The sequence below is a fragment of the Rhinopithecus roxellana genome, chromosome 15 (assembly GCF_007565055.1).
Source record: "Rhinopithecus roxellana isolate Shanxi Qingling chromosome 15, ASM756505v1, whole genome shotgun sequence".
Classification (NCBI taxonomy): Eukaryota; Metazoa; Chordata; class Mammalia; order Primates; family Cercopithecidae; genus Rhinopithecus; species Rhinopithecus roxellana.
The window spans coordinates 97,095,192-97,112,488 of record NC_044563.1 but is presented as its reverse complement, the minus strand read 5'-3'; the positions used below and the strand labels follow the sequence as shown (position 1 = coordinate 97,112,488).

At 49.4% G+C, this 17,297-nt stretch overlaps 1 protein-coding gene across 5 annotated transcripts in view; it reads left to right on the top strand.

Moving 5' to 3' along the window:
• Window positions 1–386: 386 nt before the first annotated feature.
• Window positions 387–17,297, top strand: part of PLEKHA7 (pleckstrin homology domain containing A7) — a 233,303-nt gene continuing 216,392 nt past the window's right edge. For all 5 annotated transcript variants that reach the window (XM_030918966.1, XM_030918963.1, XM_030918968.1 and 2 more), the window contains exons 1-3: window positions 387–481; window positions 593–669; window positions 751–808. In XM_030918966.1, the coding sequence (XP_030774826.1) occupies window positions 396–481; window positions 593–669; window positions 751–808 (221 nt within the window). In that variant the 5' untranslated portion in view covers window positions 387–395. The remainder of the gene's footprint in view (window positions 482–592; window positions 670–750; window positions 809–17,297) is intronic.

Genomic DNA, 17,297 nt, shown 5'->3' with positions numbered 1-17,297 from the left:
GGGGTTTACTGAGCGTTCGGGTGCGCGCCGTTTTCGGAGTTGGTCGGGTCCAACCGTGCGCCCCGAAGCTGCCAGGCGCGCCCGCCAGCGGCCCCCCGCGCAGCCCGGGTCTCCTGGCCTCGGGGGCAAAGGGGAGCGCCGGCACCAGCAGGCTGGGGGCGGGGAAGGCGTGAGGACAAAGGCCGCGGGCACCGCGCTGGGCCGGCCCGTGAGGCGGCGAACTCCGGTAGCCAGGACCGGGCCAGGCAGTCGCTCCCCGAGGAGCCCGCGCCTGCCTGGAGCGCCCCGCGACACCGCCGGGCCACGCGCAGGCCGAGCCCCCGCCACCGCCTCCAACCCCGCCCGCGCCCCCGCCCCCTCCCCCCCACCCCGCGGCGGCTCCGCGCTCGGCGAACATGGCGGCGGCGACGGTCGGGCGGGACACTTTACCTGAGCACTGGTCCTACGGGGTGTGCCGGGACGGCCGCGTCTTCTTCATCAAGTGCGACGCGGGGACGCGGGTGGGGGCGCGGGGGTAGGGGCGCTGAGCGGGGGCAGGGCGGGCGCCCCATGGGCTGTGGCGGCGCTAACAGGTGCACCTCTCTGCCCGCAGTGACCAGCTCCGCCGCACGACCTGGCTGCACCCGCGCACCGGGGAGCCAGTCAACTCGGGCCACATGATCCGCTCAGGTGGGCGCCGGGCCGGCGGGTGGGGGGGGGGGCGCGCCGCGGCTGCCCAAGTTTGACTGGACTTTTCTGGCGTTTCCGCAGACCTGCCCCGCGGCTGGGAGGAGGGCTTCACGGAGGAGGGCGCCAGCTACTTCATCGAGTGAGTGAGTGGGGCAGCCGCGCTCGCACCTGTGCCGCGAGGGTCCCTCCAGGTTCCCGCCGGGCGCCCAGCCCTCCCTCTGCTCCCGCCGGCCCGGGCTCGTTGGCGCGCGCTGCGCCGCGGCCGCACTCAGGGTTTTGTGTGCCCGAGTTGTTTGGCGGCCTCAGAGAGGGAGGCGGTGGGGGCCGCATCTACGGTGGGGACCTGGGCGGAGCGGGGAAGGGGCCGCAGACTCTGCGCCCTGGACCTTGCAATCCGGCTGGATTCGGGTGCTGGGGTGAGTGCTGAGCACGCCTGCCCTCTGGGGTCTCGGACGGCGCCCCGCCGGGAGAGGCGGGTGCCGGGACCGGGATGGGCTCGGGTGGGGGGAGTAGAACGAGGAGTTCTGTCCTGGTGTGGGCCTCCTGCGGGGTTGGAGTGGGGAGAGGGAGAGACTAGGGGAATCTCGTTTAGGAGGACCCCCTTCTCCGGCCACAGTCTCTGGGATGGTCGTGGAGAGTCGGAACCTCGCCCCCGGCCTCCATCCACTGCGCGGGCCTGCGGGGAGGGAGGGGAACTGGTCAACCAATGACGTTCCTCGAGCGCTCCGCGTCTCTTCGGCCGGAGCTGAACTGGGCTCTTGCTCCTGCCTGGGTTAGTCCAGGGGCAACTTTTCCGCAAAAACCCCGGAGCGTTGGGGCACCAGCCAGGTTACCCTGGGTCTGTAGGATCAGTCCATGTCTGATTGGGGCGCAGTAAGTGAAGGCGCGGGTCAGGCTCCTATGCCAGTACAGGTTTTGCTTTCCCACTCCGGCGGGAGCCTGTGTTGCAGCGTGTTTCCTTCTGCCTGCTGAGGTCCGGGAGGCCAGAAACTGCTTTTGACCTCTTGCCCCAGTGCCCGACAGAGAGTAGGCACTCGGTAAATGTTTGTTCACTGAATGAATCAACTCGCCAAAGGTCTGGATGGTGGTCTGACTAGTACTGGGTGTACTTCGGCGAATGTGAGTCAGAACTACTACTGTTAGGAGTAAAGCGGCTTATTTCAAGAAAACCCCGGAACCTCCTTTTCTGTTTGGGTTCTTGCACAATAGTTGAAAATACTAATGGGTGACATTTACAGACCTGAGGATAGGGCCTTGCTGCGGTTCTGTTGCCCTGCCTCGTATATGTGTGTGTGAAGTTGAGTTGGCTGGGGCCATCAGAATCTTGCTATCAGTGGGCCTCTCTGGCTCATAACTGCATCAGTTGATATTATTACAATTTTCCTGTGTGCCACACGTTCACACGTTGTTCTAGGCATTGGGAACAAAAAACAGACGAGGTGCTCATGGAACTTGCAATCTAATAGTAGAGGGAAGGGAGTAGAAGATAAGTAAAAAACACGAATAATAATATCAGATTGTGGTTACTACTGTGCAGAAAGTTAAAATAAGGTGATGTGATGTGGAGTGACTGGGTGGCTTGGTTGTACTGGGAGATCGGGATGGTGTTTCTGAATAGGCAACGTTTAAAGTAAAATTTGAATGACAAGAAGGAGACATCATGTGATGATGAGTTGGCAAGGCATTTCGGGAAGAGCGAACAGCCAGGGCAAGGGCTTAAGGCAGAAAAGAGCTTGGAGTTTAAGGAGCAGGAAGGCCAAGTAGCTGGAATGTGGTGCACAAGGGAGAAAGTGGCATGAGGGGAGGTCACAGGTAGGAGAGAGGTAAGTGCCGCAAAGCTTTGTGAGCCAGGGTGAGGAATTTTCTTACTTTATTCTAAGTCCAGTGAAAGGTCGTTGGAGGGTTTTAAGCAGGGAAGTGGCATGATTTGGTTTGTGTTTTTAGAACGATCACTGTGAGGAGATTGGATTGTAGGTGGCCACTGCAGGGGGAGGCAGGAGAGCAGCTGAGGCTGTTGCCCTTGTCCATGCAGGAGTTAGCAGTGGCTTGCCTGAGGGTGGTAGCACAGTAATGGTCACATTCAGGCTATGTTTAGGAAGTAGGCTCTTCATGCCTTCATGATGGACTGAATAAAGTCTGTGAGAGAAAGAGAAGAGGCAAAGATGACTCCTCAGGGCTCGAGCACCTGAGTGGATAGCATTCATATTGTTGAGATGGGAAGAGCCGGTTTGGGGTGGAGGAGAATCATGAGATCTTGTTTTGCCATCTTACATTTGAGATATGAGTATGTCAGAGAGTGTGATCTGAAGCTTGGTGGCGAGAGGATGGAAGAGACCCACTGGGCATAATAGATGTTATTCGAGACCATGGAATTAGGTGAAATCCCCTCGGAAGAGAGTACAGACAGAAGACCAATGTTCTGAGCCTTTGGGTGGTCAAAGCAGTGTTTAGAGGGGAGAGAGGTGAAGCCAGCAAGGAGACTGAAAAGGACTGAGAAGGTGGGAGAAACCCCAAGAGAATGCATGGTCACAGAAGTCTTAAAGGACAAAAGCTGACTGGAGTAGGTGGAAGATAAAATACGTGGTGAAGACAGGGAGTCAGTTAGGCAAATCTTCCAGGTAGTTTTGTTGCAAAGTGGAGTTGAGACATTAGCTGGTAACTGGAGAGGATGTGGGCTTGAGGGAGGGTTTTCCTTTCTTTTTTTTAGTGGAAGATTGTACAGCATGTTTTGTTTTGATGGGAATGAGCCCATGGAGAGGGAGAAGTCGATGCTGCAGGAAAGAGACCGGGCAGTTGCTGGAGCAGTGTTTTTCTAAGAAGGTGAGAGGGATGGGATCCATGGCTTGCATCTCACTGGCCTCACCCAGGGGCAGGGCCCATCATTCATTTGACAGGAGGAAGGGCTGCAAATGTCCCAAAGTACCAGGTGCAGCCTTGGACTGGGTGTGTGAGGCCATGTGTGGGACTGTGGAGGCTGGAGCACAGCCTTCCACACCTTTGCTGACTCTTCTGTGGTAACTTGTCTGTGAGGTCCCTAATGATTTTCCTACAGTGAGCTCCTGTGCCCCCAGGGCCTTGGCTCTTCCAGGCCTAGGGAAAGCAATGTGTGACAGTGTTCCCTACCCTCAAAGGCAGGGCCCTGTGGCAGATGATTGTACTTCGGACCTCCTTCTGTGACAATTTTTTGAGAGACTTAAGGGTTTTGGAAGTAATTGTTCTTTCCCTCATCCCCCACCCCCCACATAAAAAAATGTTTTACTGTTGTCTGATTTCTTAGCTTTGCTGTGAGCATTTCTGAATGTTTGATTTTTGTGTTGAGGGCAGGAGCCTCCTCTAACTGGCTCATAGAGTGAGAGGGACAAAGCATTGATACGGCTGATTTTATTTTTCCTAATGGATCCTTGCACAGGAAAGTTGTGTGAGTTTTTACAGGATATATTCAGTTGTTCCTCATATTTAGCAGATTAAAAAATTTTAATTTTTGAAAAAATTGTAAGAAACAGAATCCTCCTCTGTCTCCTAGTCTGGAGTACAGTGGTGCAGTCATAGCTCACTGCAGCCTTGAACTCCTGGGGCCAAGTGATCCTCTCACTTCAGCCTCCCAAGTAGCTGGAACTACAGATGCAGGCCACCATGACTGGCCAGCAAATGTTTTAATACTCTCCAGAGTCCATTTCTTTTCTTTCTTTCTTTCTTTTTTTTTTTTTAAAGACAGCATTGCTCTGTCGCCCAGGCTGGAGTGCAGTGGCATGATCTTAGCTCACTGCAACCTCTGCCTCTTGGGTTCCAGTGAGTCTCATGCCTCGGCCACCCCCAAAGTAGCTGGGACTACAGGTGTGCACCACCATGACTGGCTAATTTTTGCATTTTTAGTAGAGACGGGGTTTCACCATGTTGGCCAGGCTAGTCTCAAACTCCTGACCTCAAGTGATCCGCCTGCCTCAGCCTCCCAAAGTGCTGGGATTACAGGCATGAGTCACCGCACCTAGCCTCAGAGTCCCTTTCTTGAAGCAGAAAAGCTTGAGCTTTGGCAGGTGAATTTTAGTTTTGATTTCTGTACTTTTTGTTCAGTTTTGCATTAATGAGGGACAAAATATATAAGAAATCTACTGCTGGTTCTCCCAGTTCTAGACTAAGGGATGTTGATAACCCCTTTAAAAAGATTTTTTTGGCTGGGTATAGTGGCTCATGCCTGCAATTCCAGCACTTTGGGAGGCAGAGGCGAGGGGATCACTTGAGGCCAGGAGTTTAGGATCAGCCTGGGCAACACAGAGAGACCTCATCTGTACAAAAAATGAAAAAATTAACGGTGGTATGCTCCTGTAATCCTAGCAACTTGAGAGGCTTAAGTGTGAGGATTGCTTGAGCCCAGGAGTCTTAGGTTACCATGAGCTATGATTGTGATACTGTACTCCAGCCTGGACGACAGAGTGAGACCCTGTCTCTAAATAAATAAATAAATAAATAAATAAATAAATAAATAAATGACTTCTTGTACTCTAGCACTTCTCTACTATGACTCCCTCAGCTGGGTAGCAAGGTATAATAGTAATTGTGATAATAGTGTCATTAACAGAAGTAGCAATAATAGTAGTAATAATTATGTAACAGCCTAATCTTTTCGAGTCTTTGAAAAATGGTAGGAACTGTTCTGTAACTATCATTGATTTAATTCTCACAATAGTTTGATGAGGTAGCAACTATTACTAGTTCTGTTTTACAGACATAGAATCTTGCAGTAATCCTGGACATTCCTAGAGCAGATGGTTTTTTTCTTGTGTCTTTTCTTATTTGATCTTTGTAACAGCCCCTGGAGGCAGGAAGGGAGGAATCATCCCCATTCTTCAGATGAAGAAACTCAGGTCCATGAAGGTTCAGTGATTTTGCTGAAGTGTTAGAGCTGGGACTAGAATATAGGTCTTCAGTCCCTCGTGTGATAGCCACAGTAGTAGTGGTGGCTCTCACCCCAGGCCATGGATCTTGAAGGAGATGCATGCCCATATGCCATTGCTCTTAGTTAGGCTTCCCCAAGGCTCATGGGGCCAGACCCCATCTTTGCTTTTTCTAGGGACTGAGGTACTTTGGAAGGGCAGTATCCCTTGGTCTCCTATGCTGATTAGTTGTGGTACATGTCTCTGATTAGTAAGAAATTGAAGACATTGATTATTAGTAAATACAATTTGGCAGGCACAGCTTTTTAAAACGTGGGACCTATGAGGGAGAAGTTTCTGGAAGAGACCATGGGAGTTAGAGTATTACACTGGGCTGCTCTTCAGTGGTTTCATGGAACCTTATGAATTGTGTTCCCCCTACAGCAGATGTTCAGTAGGTCGTAGGCAATGAGGAGATGGCAGAGAAGAGGGGCTCAGCCACCTTGCCTGTGCCAAGGCTGTTCCTTGAAGGCAGGCATCTTATTCTCCACTTCTGAGACTTAGGCACCCAGCCCAGGGCTGGGAGCTGAGTAGGCACTTGGTATATCTTGAGCAAGCAGTGTTTTAAAGAGACCTAATGAGTTTTCTAGGTATTACAGGTATTGGAAAACTCCTTACTGGGAAGGAGAATGGGATGGAGGAGAATGAGCAAGGTGAAAGAAGCTCAACAGCCATGAACAGGCCTGTCAAGGCTGGTGCCTAGACCCAGGCTTCTTGGATACAGTCAGTTGCTGTTGAGAACAATGCTCAAAGCTGGCCAGTGGAAGCTCAATGGCCTCCTCTGCGTCTTCATCTCATATCCTCATTGCTCTGCCTCTGGGACTGGGATACCTATTGGCTACTGGACTAGGCTATCTTCCTTCTCTGGCTGCTGGGCCCTTGGCATCCTCTGTGACTTGGCACAAGGGTACTGGCAGGAACCAGCTAATTGCTGCACAAGACCCTTTCTAGCTTCAAGTTTCTCAGTTTTAGCTTTGGGGTTGTGTGGAGCCACCCTGTGTAGGTACTGTCTCTTTGTGGGTACCTGTCTCTAAGTGAGGACAGCTAGACTCTGGGAAAGTCACTTTTGAGGCTTTCAATAAGGCTAACTTTCCCCTCCCCTAAGACCTGAAGCACGTCCTAGTGGCAGGACTGGCTACATAATCTGCAGAGCCTAAATGTAAAATGAAAATGCAAGGCTCCTTATTCAAAAAGAAGGAAAAAGTATTAGCTTGGCGCAAATGTAATTGTGGTTAGTGCCATTACTTTTGATGGTAAAAACTGCAATTACTTTTGCACCAACTGAATATCTTTAGGCCGGCTTTGGTGGTTCACACCGGTAATCGCAGCACTTTGAGTGGCCAAAGCAGGAGGATTGCTTGAGCTCGGGAGTTTGAGACTAGCCTGAGCAACATGGTAAAACCACATCTTTACAAAAAATACAAAACTTAGCCGGGTGTGATGGCGCATGGCTGTAGTCCCAGCTACTAGGGAGGCTGAGGTGGGAGGATCGCTTGAGCCTGGGAAGCAGAGGTTGCTGTGAACTGAGCTCATGCCATTGCACTCCAGCCTGGGTGACAGAATGAGAATTCCGTCTCAAAAAAAAAAAAAGATGCTAAAATATAAAATTTTGTTATTCTGTAGTTTTTCCCTTGACTTGTCATTTTTTTAAAAATTGCTATTTACGGGCATGGTGGTGGGCATCTGTAATCCCACATACTTGGAAGGCTGAGCCAGCAGGAACACTTGAACCCAGGAGGTGGAGATTGCAGTGAGCCAAGATTACACCATTGCACTCCAGCCTAGGCAACGAGAGTAAAACTCTGTCTCAAAAAAAAATTTTTTTTTTTGGCTATTTAATGTCATTCTACATAAAGAAACATTAAGTTTAAATTATTAGCATAAATTTTATAGTTACTTCTATTTTGTAGAATATAATGTTTTAAATGTGAGTATCAGTGCATTTACCTCATATGCTAGGAATTGCCACCACCATACCCCACTCCAAGACACCATAGAGCACAAGCACCTATATCCATGCCCCCCGGGCAGCAGGAAGGAGCAGGGCACCCAGGTAGGGCTAAGGGCTCCAGGAGGCTGGGAGTGGGCAGTTAAGAACCTGGCCCTCTGAGGCAGGGAGTGGGGACCAGGCATGAGTCCTTCAGAAGGTTGCCTCTGGAGATAATGCCAAGTATCGAGGGTGTGTGTTTTGTATTCAGCAACCCATGTTTTAGTCTGAAATTAAAGGGAGTTGGAGAGTGAAGGATGAAACAAATGTGGCAGATGTTCAGGTGGGGATCTTGTAGACACCAGGCCTAGAAGGCCTTTAGGAAAGCTGGTGAATACTGGATGGCTCAGGAGGCTGCCCTTAATTATGCCCTCACCCAACTGACAGTCTTCTGGGCCACCCCTATGAAGGAGTCTGTCCTGTCTTCTATATTTTCCTCCCTAGATAAATGTTGAACTTCATGGTAGTGAAATTTATCTTGTAGAATGTCAAACCTGTTGATTCACTTATTTGTCATCTTCCTTTTTTTTTTTTTTGTGACAGAGTCTTGCTCTGTCACCCAGGGTGGAGTGTAGTGGCGGGATTTCGGCTCACTGCAACCCCTGTCTCCCGGGTTCAAGTGATTCTTCTACCTCAGCCTCCCGAGTAGCGTGTGCCACCACGCCCGGCTATTTTTTGTATTTTTAGTGCAGATGGGGTTTCACCATGTTAGCCAAGCTGGTCTCAAACTCCTAACCTCAGGCAATCCCCTTGCCTTGTCCTCCCAAAGTGCTGGGATTACAGACGTCAGCCCCTGTGCCCAGCCATTTTTTTTTTCAGATGGAGTTTCATTCTTGTTGCCCAGGCTGGAGTGCAATGGTGTGATCTCGGCTCACTGCAACCTCTGCCTCCCTCGTAGCTGGGATTACAGGCGTCCACCACCATGCCCGGGTAATTTAGTAGACACGGGGTTTCACATGTTGGTCAGGCTGGTCTCGAACTCCTGACCTCAGGCTATCCACCCACCCTGGCTTCCCAAAGTGCTGGGATTACAGGCATGAGCCACCATGCCCAGCCTTATTTGTCATCTTTCTTATCGAGGTGTTGCTGGGAATAGCAGTCCCAGAAACTTTATTTCAAAACTGGGGGTAATAGGCCCACAAAGAATTTCTGGCAAACTAGCAGCTTACATATATGTTAAAATAGAAATTCGGAACCCCCTCGTTGAAGGTTAAGAAAGGTTCTCCCAGCCTGGCAAGTTCTGGCAAAATCCCATGCTTTATATTTCTCTTCCTGGTTGTGTTTTCAAGGGTAAAAGCGGGTTCACAGATTTAAACGTTAGGTTCTGTGGGAAAGGAAAAACAGTGAGTGTTGTTTAGAAAGCAAAAGGAAGGATTAGGAGCCATAATTTGTACCACATCTCCACCATGTCTGGCTAATTTTTGTATCTTTAGGAGAGACGGGGTTTCACCATGTTGGCCAGGCTGATCTCAAACTCCTGACCTCAAGTAATCCCCCTCCTTGGCCTCTCGAAGTGCTGGGATTACAGGCGTGAGCCACCGCGCCCAGCCTCTATTCTCTTTTGATGTCTATGGGAGTAAATTTGGTGCTTCATAAATTGAGAACTTTGGAAAAAGATTAAGACAGCACTTTAAACAGAAACATGTGCAGAGGCAGGGAGATGCCAGTTTACCCCCTGTTAAGTCTGAGGTGACAGAGGACTGCAGGAAGACTGCTTGTTGGCTTTTCAGCCTCAATATGTGGAATATTTGGCGATTCAGTGAAGAGCCTGCTCTTGTTTTCTATCTTCAGTGGACAGCACAGCACAGGTTTGAATCTCTTTGCTCAGTGTAAGACAGCAGCATCTCAGTAAACTGGCAGGTGTCTTAAGTAAATATTGGCAGAGGGAAAAACACAGAGGAATATGGTTGTATTTGCCGGTTGTTTTTAAATGGCTGTCAAAACATTTGCTTTTCAATTCTGAAATGAGAAATATTTTGAGTTAATGTTTTATCGTTTACAGAGTATTTCACGAACATTCTCTGGTTTGTCCCGTAATTATGGCATTTTTTTAGTGTGGGAATTTGGGCTCAGAGGGTTAAAGTGACTTCTCTAAAGTTGTATACTGGGCTGGGCACAGTGGCTCACACTTGTAATCCCAGCACTTCGGGAGGCCGAGGTGGGCAGATCTCCTGAGGTCAGGAGTTCAAGACCAGCTTGGCCAATGTAGTGAAACAGCATCTCTATTAAAAATACAAAAATTAGCCAGGTGTGGTGGTGTGTGGCTGTAATCCCAGCTACTCGGGAGGCTGAGGTAGGAGAATCACTTGAACCCAGGAGGCAGAGGTTATAGTGAGCTGAGATTGCACCATTGTACTCCAGCCTGGGCGGCAAGAGTGAAACAATGTCCGAAAAAAAAAAAAAGAAAGAAAAGAAAAGGAAAAAAAAAAAGGTGTATACTGCGTTACCTGAGCTTCTTCAAAGTTCAAGGGAGAGGCCTGGACATATTGTTCCTCATATCCAGGCTTCTCAGACTTTTCAGCCGTAGGTCTAATGGCAGAAGAGAATGAAGGCCAACTCACCTAGGAGACGGGATGCAAGAAGTGCCATTAAATGTTGGTTCTGTCCAAAAATTCATTGACAGACTAAAATTGAGACTTTACCCTCTATTTAATTCATTATGGAATCCTTTCTCATATCTTCGTTTCAAATCAATACTTTGGCCAGATGCATCATGTTTATTGCTTTGTGTTCTAAACAGGAATGTGTACCAGCAGAGGAATGCCAGATCCCCCTGTTAAGTCTTAGGTGACAGAGGAGTGTGGGGAGACTCCTTGTTGGCTTTTCAGCCTCTCTGGGCCCTACATCTCCAAACAGGATGTACAGGAGGACTTAAGGAAAACATTAGCAGCTGTGGTAACCTTGGATTGTCTTTTGCTTGTACTGAGTTGTGAGTTGTGCTGGATCACTTCTCTCTCTCATTCAGCCTCCTCACACTCTTTGGGATACCGGCCTGGGCAGCAGGGCTGGTTTTTGTTGAAGCCCAAAGCACAACTAGGCAACTTCATCATGCAGAAAAATGTATGAAAAGAGCTTTTGATGTGGGTGACAGCATGTGTAAAGAGACGGTAGCCAAGTGTGTGGACTTTGGAGTCAGACTACCTAAACCCCAATTCAGCTTCACCATGTACAGCTCCCTAACCTTGGCAGGTTACCTACTCTCTTTAAGCCTTACTTCCTCACCAGTAAAATGGGGTTAAATGTGACTATTACGTGAGTTAATTGATGGAAAGGGTTTAGCAAGTAGTAGCGCCACATTTACTGGCACATTGTAAATGCCCAATAAATGTGAGTTCCTCTTCTGTACATCTACACAGCTGTGAGGCGGAGTGAAGACATGACTTCTGAGTCCTAACTGCATTCAGTGGCTGCAGAAGTCTGGTGCCCTTGAACTAGGATTGCCGGGGTCAGGGGCATGCAAACTGTAGAACTCAACTCAGAAATTGGTTTGGACCAATAAAAACTGCACAACCTTGGGCTGGGCGCAGTGGCTTATGCCTGTAATCCCAGCACTTTGGGATGCCAGAGTGAGTGGATCACCTGAGGTCCGGAGTTCGAGACCAGCCTGACCAACATGGAGAAACCTCATCTCTACTAAAAATACAAAATTAGCCGGGCATGGTGGTGCATGCCTGTAATCTCAGCTACTCAGGAGACAGAGGCAGGATAATTGCTTGAACCCAGGAGGCGGAGGTTGCAGTGAGACGAGACCGCCCCATTGCACTACTCCAGCCCAGGCAACAAGAGTGAAACTCTGTCGAAAAAAAAAAAGCCCGACTATTCTGGTACTTAAAGGATACACTTATTCTTGGAAATACACACTGAAGTTATTTGCTCTTAAGTAGTTAAGTTGTGTGATGTGGGGGAAATTTTTGTTGGGGGTAAGGAGTGGATGATAGAGCAAATGGGGCAAAATATTAACAGTGGGTGAGTCTGAGTTAGGGGTGGCCCCAGGTTTACCTCTTTCCTGGGCAGTTAGAAGGCTGCACAGATGTCTGCTGCTTAATCTGTGCAGCCACCTGGTTATCGGCTCTGACCACTAAAGGACAAATGCATTGTCTGGCACGTCTCAGGTCACAGGTGTCAACAATAATAATCTTCGTGGTGCTTTCTAGTTGAAAAATGCATTTGTTGTAGAGGCAGATACTTTGATTGTCCTCATTTTACAGATCAGGCATTTGAGGCTGGTGGGGGCAGGGAGTGGTGGTTAATAGATCTTTCCAAGGCCCCAGCATCACCGAGGCATTTGAGACTTGAACCCAAGTCTTCTTGGCTCCAAATTCTGTGCAGTTTCTACCATGGTACATGGTGCCCTGTGGTTCTCACCATCACTCTTTCTATTCCTTTTTTTTTTTTTTTTTTTTTAAGAGTTGAGGTTTTGTTCTGTTGCCCAGGCTGGGGTGCAGTGGTACCATCTCAGCTTACTGTAACCTCAAACTCCTGGGCTCAAGCAATCCCCCCGCCTCAGCCTCCTGAGTAGCTGGGACTACAGGTGTGCACTGCCATGCCCGGCTAACTCCCTGTCTACTGATTCCTCCCTCTAGGGTCTATCCCTCAAAAGTATTTCTCTGCCTGCACCTTCCCTGATGACTGTGAGGCAGAAGCCCCCTTGGGCCTCCCTCAGAAAGACAGGGTAGAAGAGTGATGGGTGGTGGATAGTCCCCAGGCAGAACTGTGAGCCAGTCCCTGGTGCTCTGGGTGAGTGGACCTCCTCAAGCTGGAGAGGCACCCTCTCCCCCAACAGATGTCAGCTGACCTTAGCTTAGGGGCTGATGAGCTTCTTAAGCCTGCTTAGAGCCCGGCTGTCTCTTTCAGGTCCTGCCAGAAGAGCATTTCCAGCATCATAGCCAGTTTTCTCAGGGTTTCTCAGGGGCTTTTTTGCCAAGACAGAGCCTCGCCCTCTTGAGGTCTGACAGCTTGGAGTTCATGTGCAGTCTCTTCCTGGGGCTGCTGGTTACGTCTTGTGACTTCCTGCATCACACTCTATGGTGCAGGGAAGGGGGACAGCATGCTTGGGGGATGGAGGGGCCAGAGATTCCATTCCAGCCCTGTACCAAGGCCCCTGGCTGCACAGCCTCCTGTGTTCTCTCCCACTGGGTGAGGTGGGAGATGAGATCGTCCTCTTCTAGTGAAGAAGGGAGCCAGAGCAATGGTTTAGGTTAATTCAATCACCTTTGCAACAATCATATCCTCTCCACTTGCAAATTGAGCTGTCTGTACCTGTCCACAGATGGAACGAGTTGACCATCTTGAGGGGTGGTGGGCACCTTATTGGGGCAGTTTAGTTGGAGGCTGGATAGCTTTTGATCAAGGAATTATCTGTTCAGTCACCAGACTCCAATTAAGCAGCTCCTCTATGCCAGATATTGGGTGCTGCAGAGAGAAGTGAAGCTCACTGTTTCTGCCCTCCAGCAGTGCCCAGTACGGGAGAGGAATGCTGGACAGTTCCAATATAGGTGCCTGGGGCTGGGGAGCTTCAGAGGGTGAACGAGGAAGTCCAGGCAGCCATGGAGCAGAGCAGTGAGTGGCCTGAGGTAGGAGAGGCCAACGCAGAAAATGTGAAGGAGCTGGGGATTAGGAGTGAGGTCCATGATACCTGTGTGCCTGTTCGGATCTCAAAGAGGTTAGTGCTGAGTTAAGGAGTAGGGACAGACCTTGGATAAAATCCTTTACTAGTAGCTTGGCTTCAGGTGCATGGTGTATGGGAGCTATGCCCTAAGGGGCTCCCTGAATTCCTTTGTCTATAGGGTGGTGCCACATGGTGTTTACAAAACATGGATTCTGGGATCAGCGTGCCTGGGTTGAAATCCTCACTCTGCTTTTAGCTTGGGCTGGTCACTTGAATCTGTCTGTGTCTTTAGATGTTTCTTCATCTGTAAGATGGGGACAATGACTGTACCTATCAACTTAGAACAGTATCTGGCAAATTGTACACGCTATATAGGAATTAGCTATTATCACTGCTACTCCTATAAAGGAAGCCCCTTCCTAAGGTGAAATGTGGCCTGGTTGACAGAAGAGCTGTGGTTGGTTCTCTTTGGGGAGATCGCCGAAGGTCAGGGTAGCCAGAGGGAGAAAGAACTGTGCTTTCTTGTTGAGACTTGTCTTTAAAAGGAAGCTTGGCAGTAAATGGTTGGTGCTAAATATCAAAGAAACTGTTTCTCATTTTGGAAACCCTGTGTGGCTGTGTCCAACCAGAGAGAAGATGAACAGGATTCTGGAGGGGTGTCATGGCTCACGCCTGTAATCCCAGCACTTTGGGAGGCTGAGGCAGGTGGATCACTTTAGGTCAAGAGTTCAAGACTAGCCTGTCCAATATGGTGAAATCCCATCTCCACTAAAAATACAAAAATAAAAAAAATTAGTTGGGTATGGTGATGCACGCCTGTAATTCCAGCCACTCGGGAGGCTGAGGCATGAGAGTCATGTGAACCTGGGAGGCAGAGGTTACAGTGAGCTGAGATTCCACCACTGCACTTCAGTCTGGGTGACAGAGTGAGACTCTGTCTCAAAAAACAAAACAAAACAAAAACAGGTTTCTTGTACTTACCATTGATTGACACATTTGATTTACATTCCCTGTCCATAGTCCCCTCCAGTGGAGAGGGTTCCCACATGTTAGTATTAGGGTTTGCATCTGGGTCTTTTGTGGAGAGGCAGTAACCCTGGTGTCTATATTAGAGGATTGGTAAGGGGCAGTGAGGGTAGAAATGAATTAGAGCTTCTGTGGGGTGGGGCTGGGAGTCAGCATTTATTACAAGCTTCACAGGTGATTCTTACGGACGCTGAAAGTAGAAGCATCTCTGAGCTTCAGCTTTCCCATCTCTAGAATAATGAAACTATTTTTCTCCGTAGTGTTATTTAAGAATGAAATGTGATAGCCTGTCTGAAGCTCCTACCATGCTATTCAGCACATGGTAGGTCCTCAGGCATTGTGAGTCTCTTTCCTTATGGAAGAACATCTGTCCAAAGTCATTGGGTTAAACTGTGTGAAAGGCCTTGAGCGAGTATCAGTGGGGTACAGCTGTCTGAATGTCCATCCCGTTACCCAGGGTGGAGCCTGGGAAGCCTCTGGTTTTCTCAGTGGAAGGTGGGAATGTGCTGCCTTCACCTCTGCTGCAATGATGCTGTCAGTCCCAGTGGGAAGTGGTGGGAATGAGCTTGGGGGTGACCACTGAATGGGGCCTATGTTCTGCCTTGGGGTAGGTGTGCAGCTCCACATCTTGGAACCCCATGACCACTTAGAGATCCTGCAGGCGGAGGAGGGCCTGGGGTGACAGGTTGTTCTGAGTGATTGACATTGATAGCCAGAGAAGGCAAGCAAAAGGCAATTAAGCTGAGAAATGGGAAGGCTTCCTCTGTGTGGGAGAATACATGTGTCCATGTGTCCCGGCAGACAGTGGCAATGATGAGCAAGTCATGGAGATGTCTGGCATTGCAGTTGTCGCTGAGCTGGTCCTGGGGGAATGGGACAGGGCCAGGATTGTGACTCAGTTGCCATGAAGAACTCCCCAGCTCCCAGGGGACAGTGTCAGGCACAGAGATGGTGCTTAGCCAAATAGGTGTGGGTTGGTTGATTTGACATTTGCCATTACCCTCCTCAAACTGCAGATATGTGAGGATTAGGGCTGGTTGGAGTAGGGAGTGAGTGGGGAATTGTATGGTGTGGCTGGGAGGAAGGGGATAAGTCAGTGATCAGAGTCCCAGGGAAGAGAAATGATTTCCTACCCACCAAAGAAAGGGTTTGGGAAGATTTGTTTTTCAACACATTTTGACCTGGGATTTAAAAAATATGGTTGAATGCTGTGAAGCTAAATATCTATAATAACTGTACCCCTTAATGCATTTCTAGATGCAATTGGTGGTGCTTGACATTATATCCACTTATGGAGGCTTCGAATAATTATTTTTTTTATCTTTGGTGTGTGGGTGGGGGCTGAAGAGAGCTCAGTCGGTTTTTGTTCAACTTTTTCCAACCTTTCTCACCTAACAATGCATAGATGTGTTTGTGTGTTTGGCACCCGATGGTTTTGAAAATTCCGAGGGGATATTAATTTTTTGGGGGAAAGGAAAGTAATTGGCTTCCTGTTCTGTGAATACATAGATGTTTAAATTAGAACCCAAAGTGCACTCTTTATTCCAAAAGCTGCATGTGTCTGAGGACCCTAGTGACATACGGTGTGAGAATTGTGGGGTAATCTTGCCAGGCCTTTCAAAGCTGCTCCTTGGGGAGGGAGGTCTTGGTTGGTGCTGATTGCCTCCTTGAGTCAGTGGAAAGGTTTGAGAGTTTGTTTGTTTGTTTTTTTCCTGAAGGTTCGTGTTGGGTTTTGCTCAGTTCAGGGGTGCTACTGAGCTGAGGGGTGGGGCTGTGAGGCTCTTACACTGAGAAGCCAATTGCTTGTACGTATTTGTTTATTTTACAAATGTTTATCTGGTGCTGACACTGTTCACATGTACACTGTTCTAAGGGCTTCTCAGACACAGCCTCCTTTAATCCTCCTGCCAACCTTATAAGGTAGGTATGGTTATCCTCATTTTACAGATGGGGAAACTGAGGCTCAGGGAGGTTAAGTCCAGCAACTGGATGCACAGGTGTAAGGCGGCAGAGCCGGGGTCACCCAGTGCTCCCTCTCTGGGAGTTCTCATAGTCTCTCTCTGTCCAGCTTGGCCTGTCTCCACCATGTGCGTGACAGACTGTGCTGTGGAGACTGCTCCAGTTTGTTTCAGGAGACACTCAAGCTTCACACAGGTCAGAGTCTATGGGCATGGTGAGGGAAGAGAGGGTATAGCCAGGGCTGTTAGTCTGGGACTCACTGGAAGCAAGCTGCACGCGGCCTTCTGTTGAGTCAGCTCCCCCTTTTGGGGTTGGTAGGAATTGCCACCGCTCCCCCCAGCACGTGCACCTGTAGAGAAGCCCCCCCGGGTTTTGCAGAGAGCCCCTGAGGGAGGGTACAGGCTGTACTGGGGCTCAGAGACCTGGAGCTCAGAGACTAGCTGAGGCAGGCTTTGGGGTCTTGCTATCTTGCCTCCTGCCCATCGAGTGCCAGGTGAATGAAGGAAGTCCACTGTCTGGTTAGCTCCATTCTCCCTCCTGTTTCTGGGGTCTGAGAGAGGAGACAGATTGTCGGTCTTTGTTTTGGACTTGACTCCCTCTAGAGATGGAACCCCCTAGCCCAGCCCCACTCAGACAAAGTTAAGAGAATATTGGGAAAATGGGCTCTTCTTCACAGTGGTAGGGTTTGGCATTTTGAGACTCAGCATGAAAACCTCACTCTAGTGCTTTCCTGCAGACTCTGGGGTCATTGCTCAGCTCCTTGTCCTTGGACATTCCTGATGAGAGAAGGAGGAGGTACACTATGGGGTGGAACAAAGAGAAGATAAGTGGCTTTTCTCTCTGAAGTCCCTATAGGAACGTCAGGGGTATTCTTAGGGGGGTGGTAATGGGAGCAGTGGTGACCTGGGGTGGGTACAGAAACGACCTTGGCCCAGAAGCACAGCCTTGGGGCAGGGGACTCCACTCAGTCCTGATGGGTCCACAAATCAGTCTGTGCTGTGTGAGGCAGTAAAAGGGCTTGCTTGGGCTTGATAGCTCCAGGCTGGGACCTGGCTGAACTTGAAGCTGATATCCACAGGGTAGAGAGCCACTCTGAGATTCAACTTTTTTTTTTTTT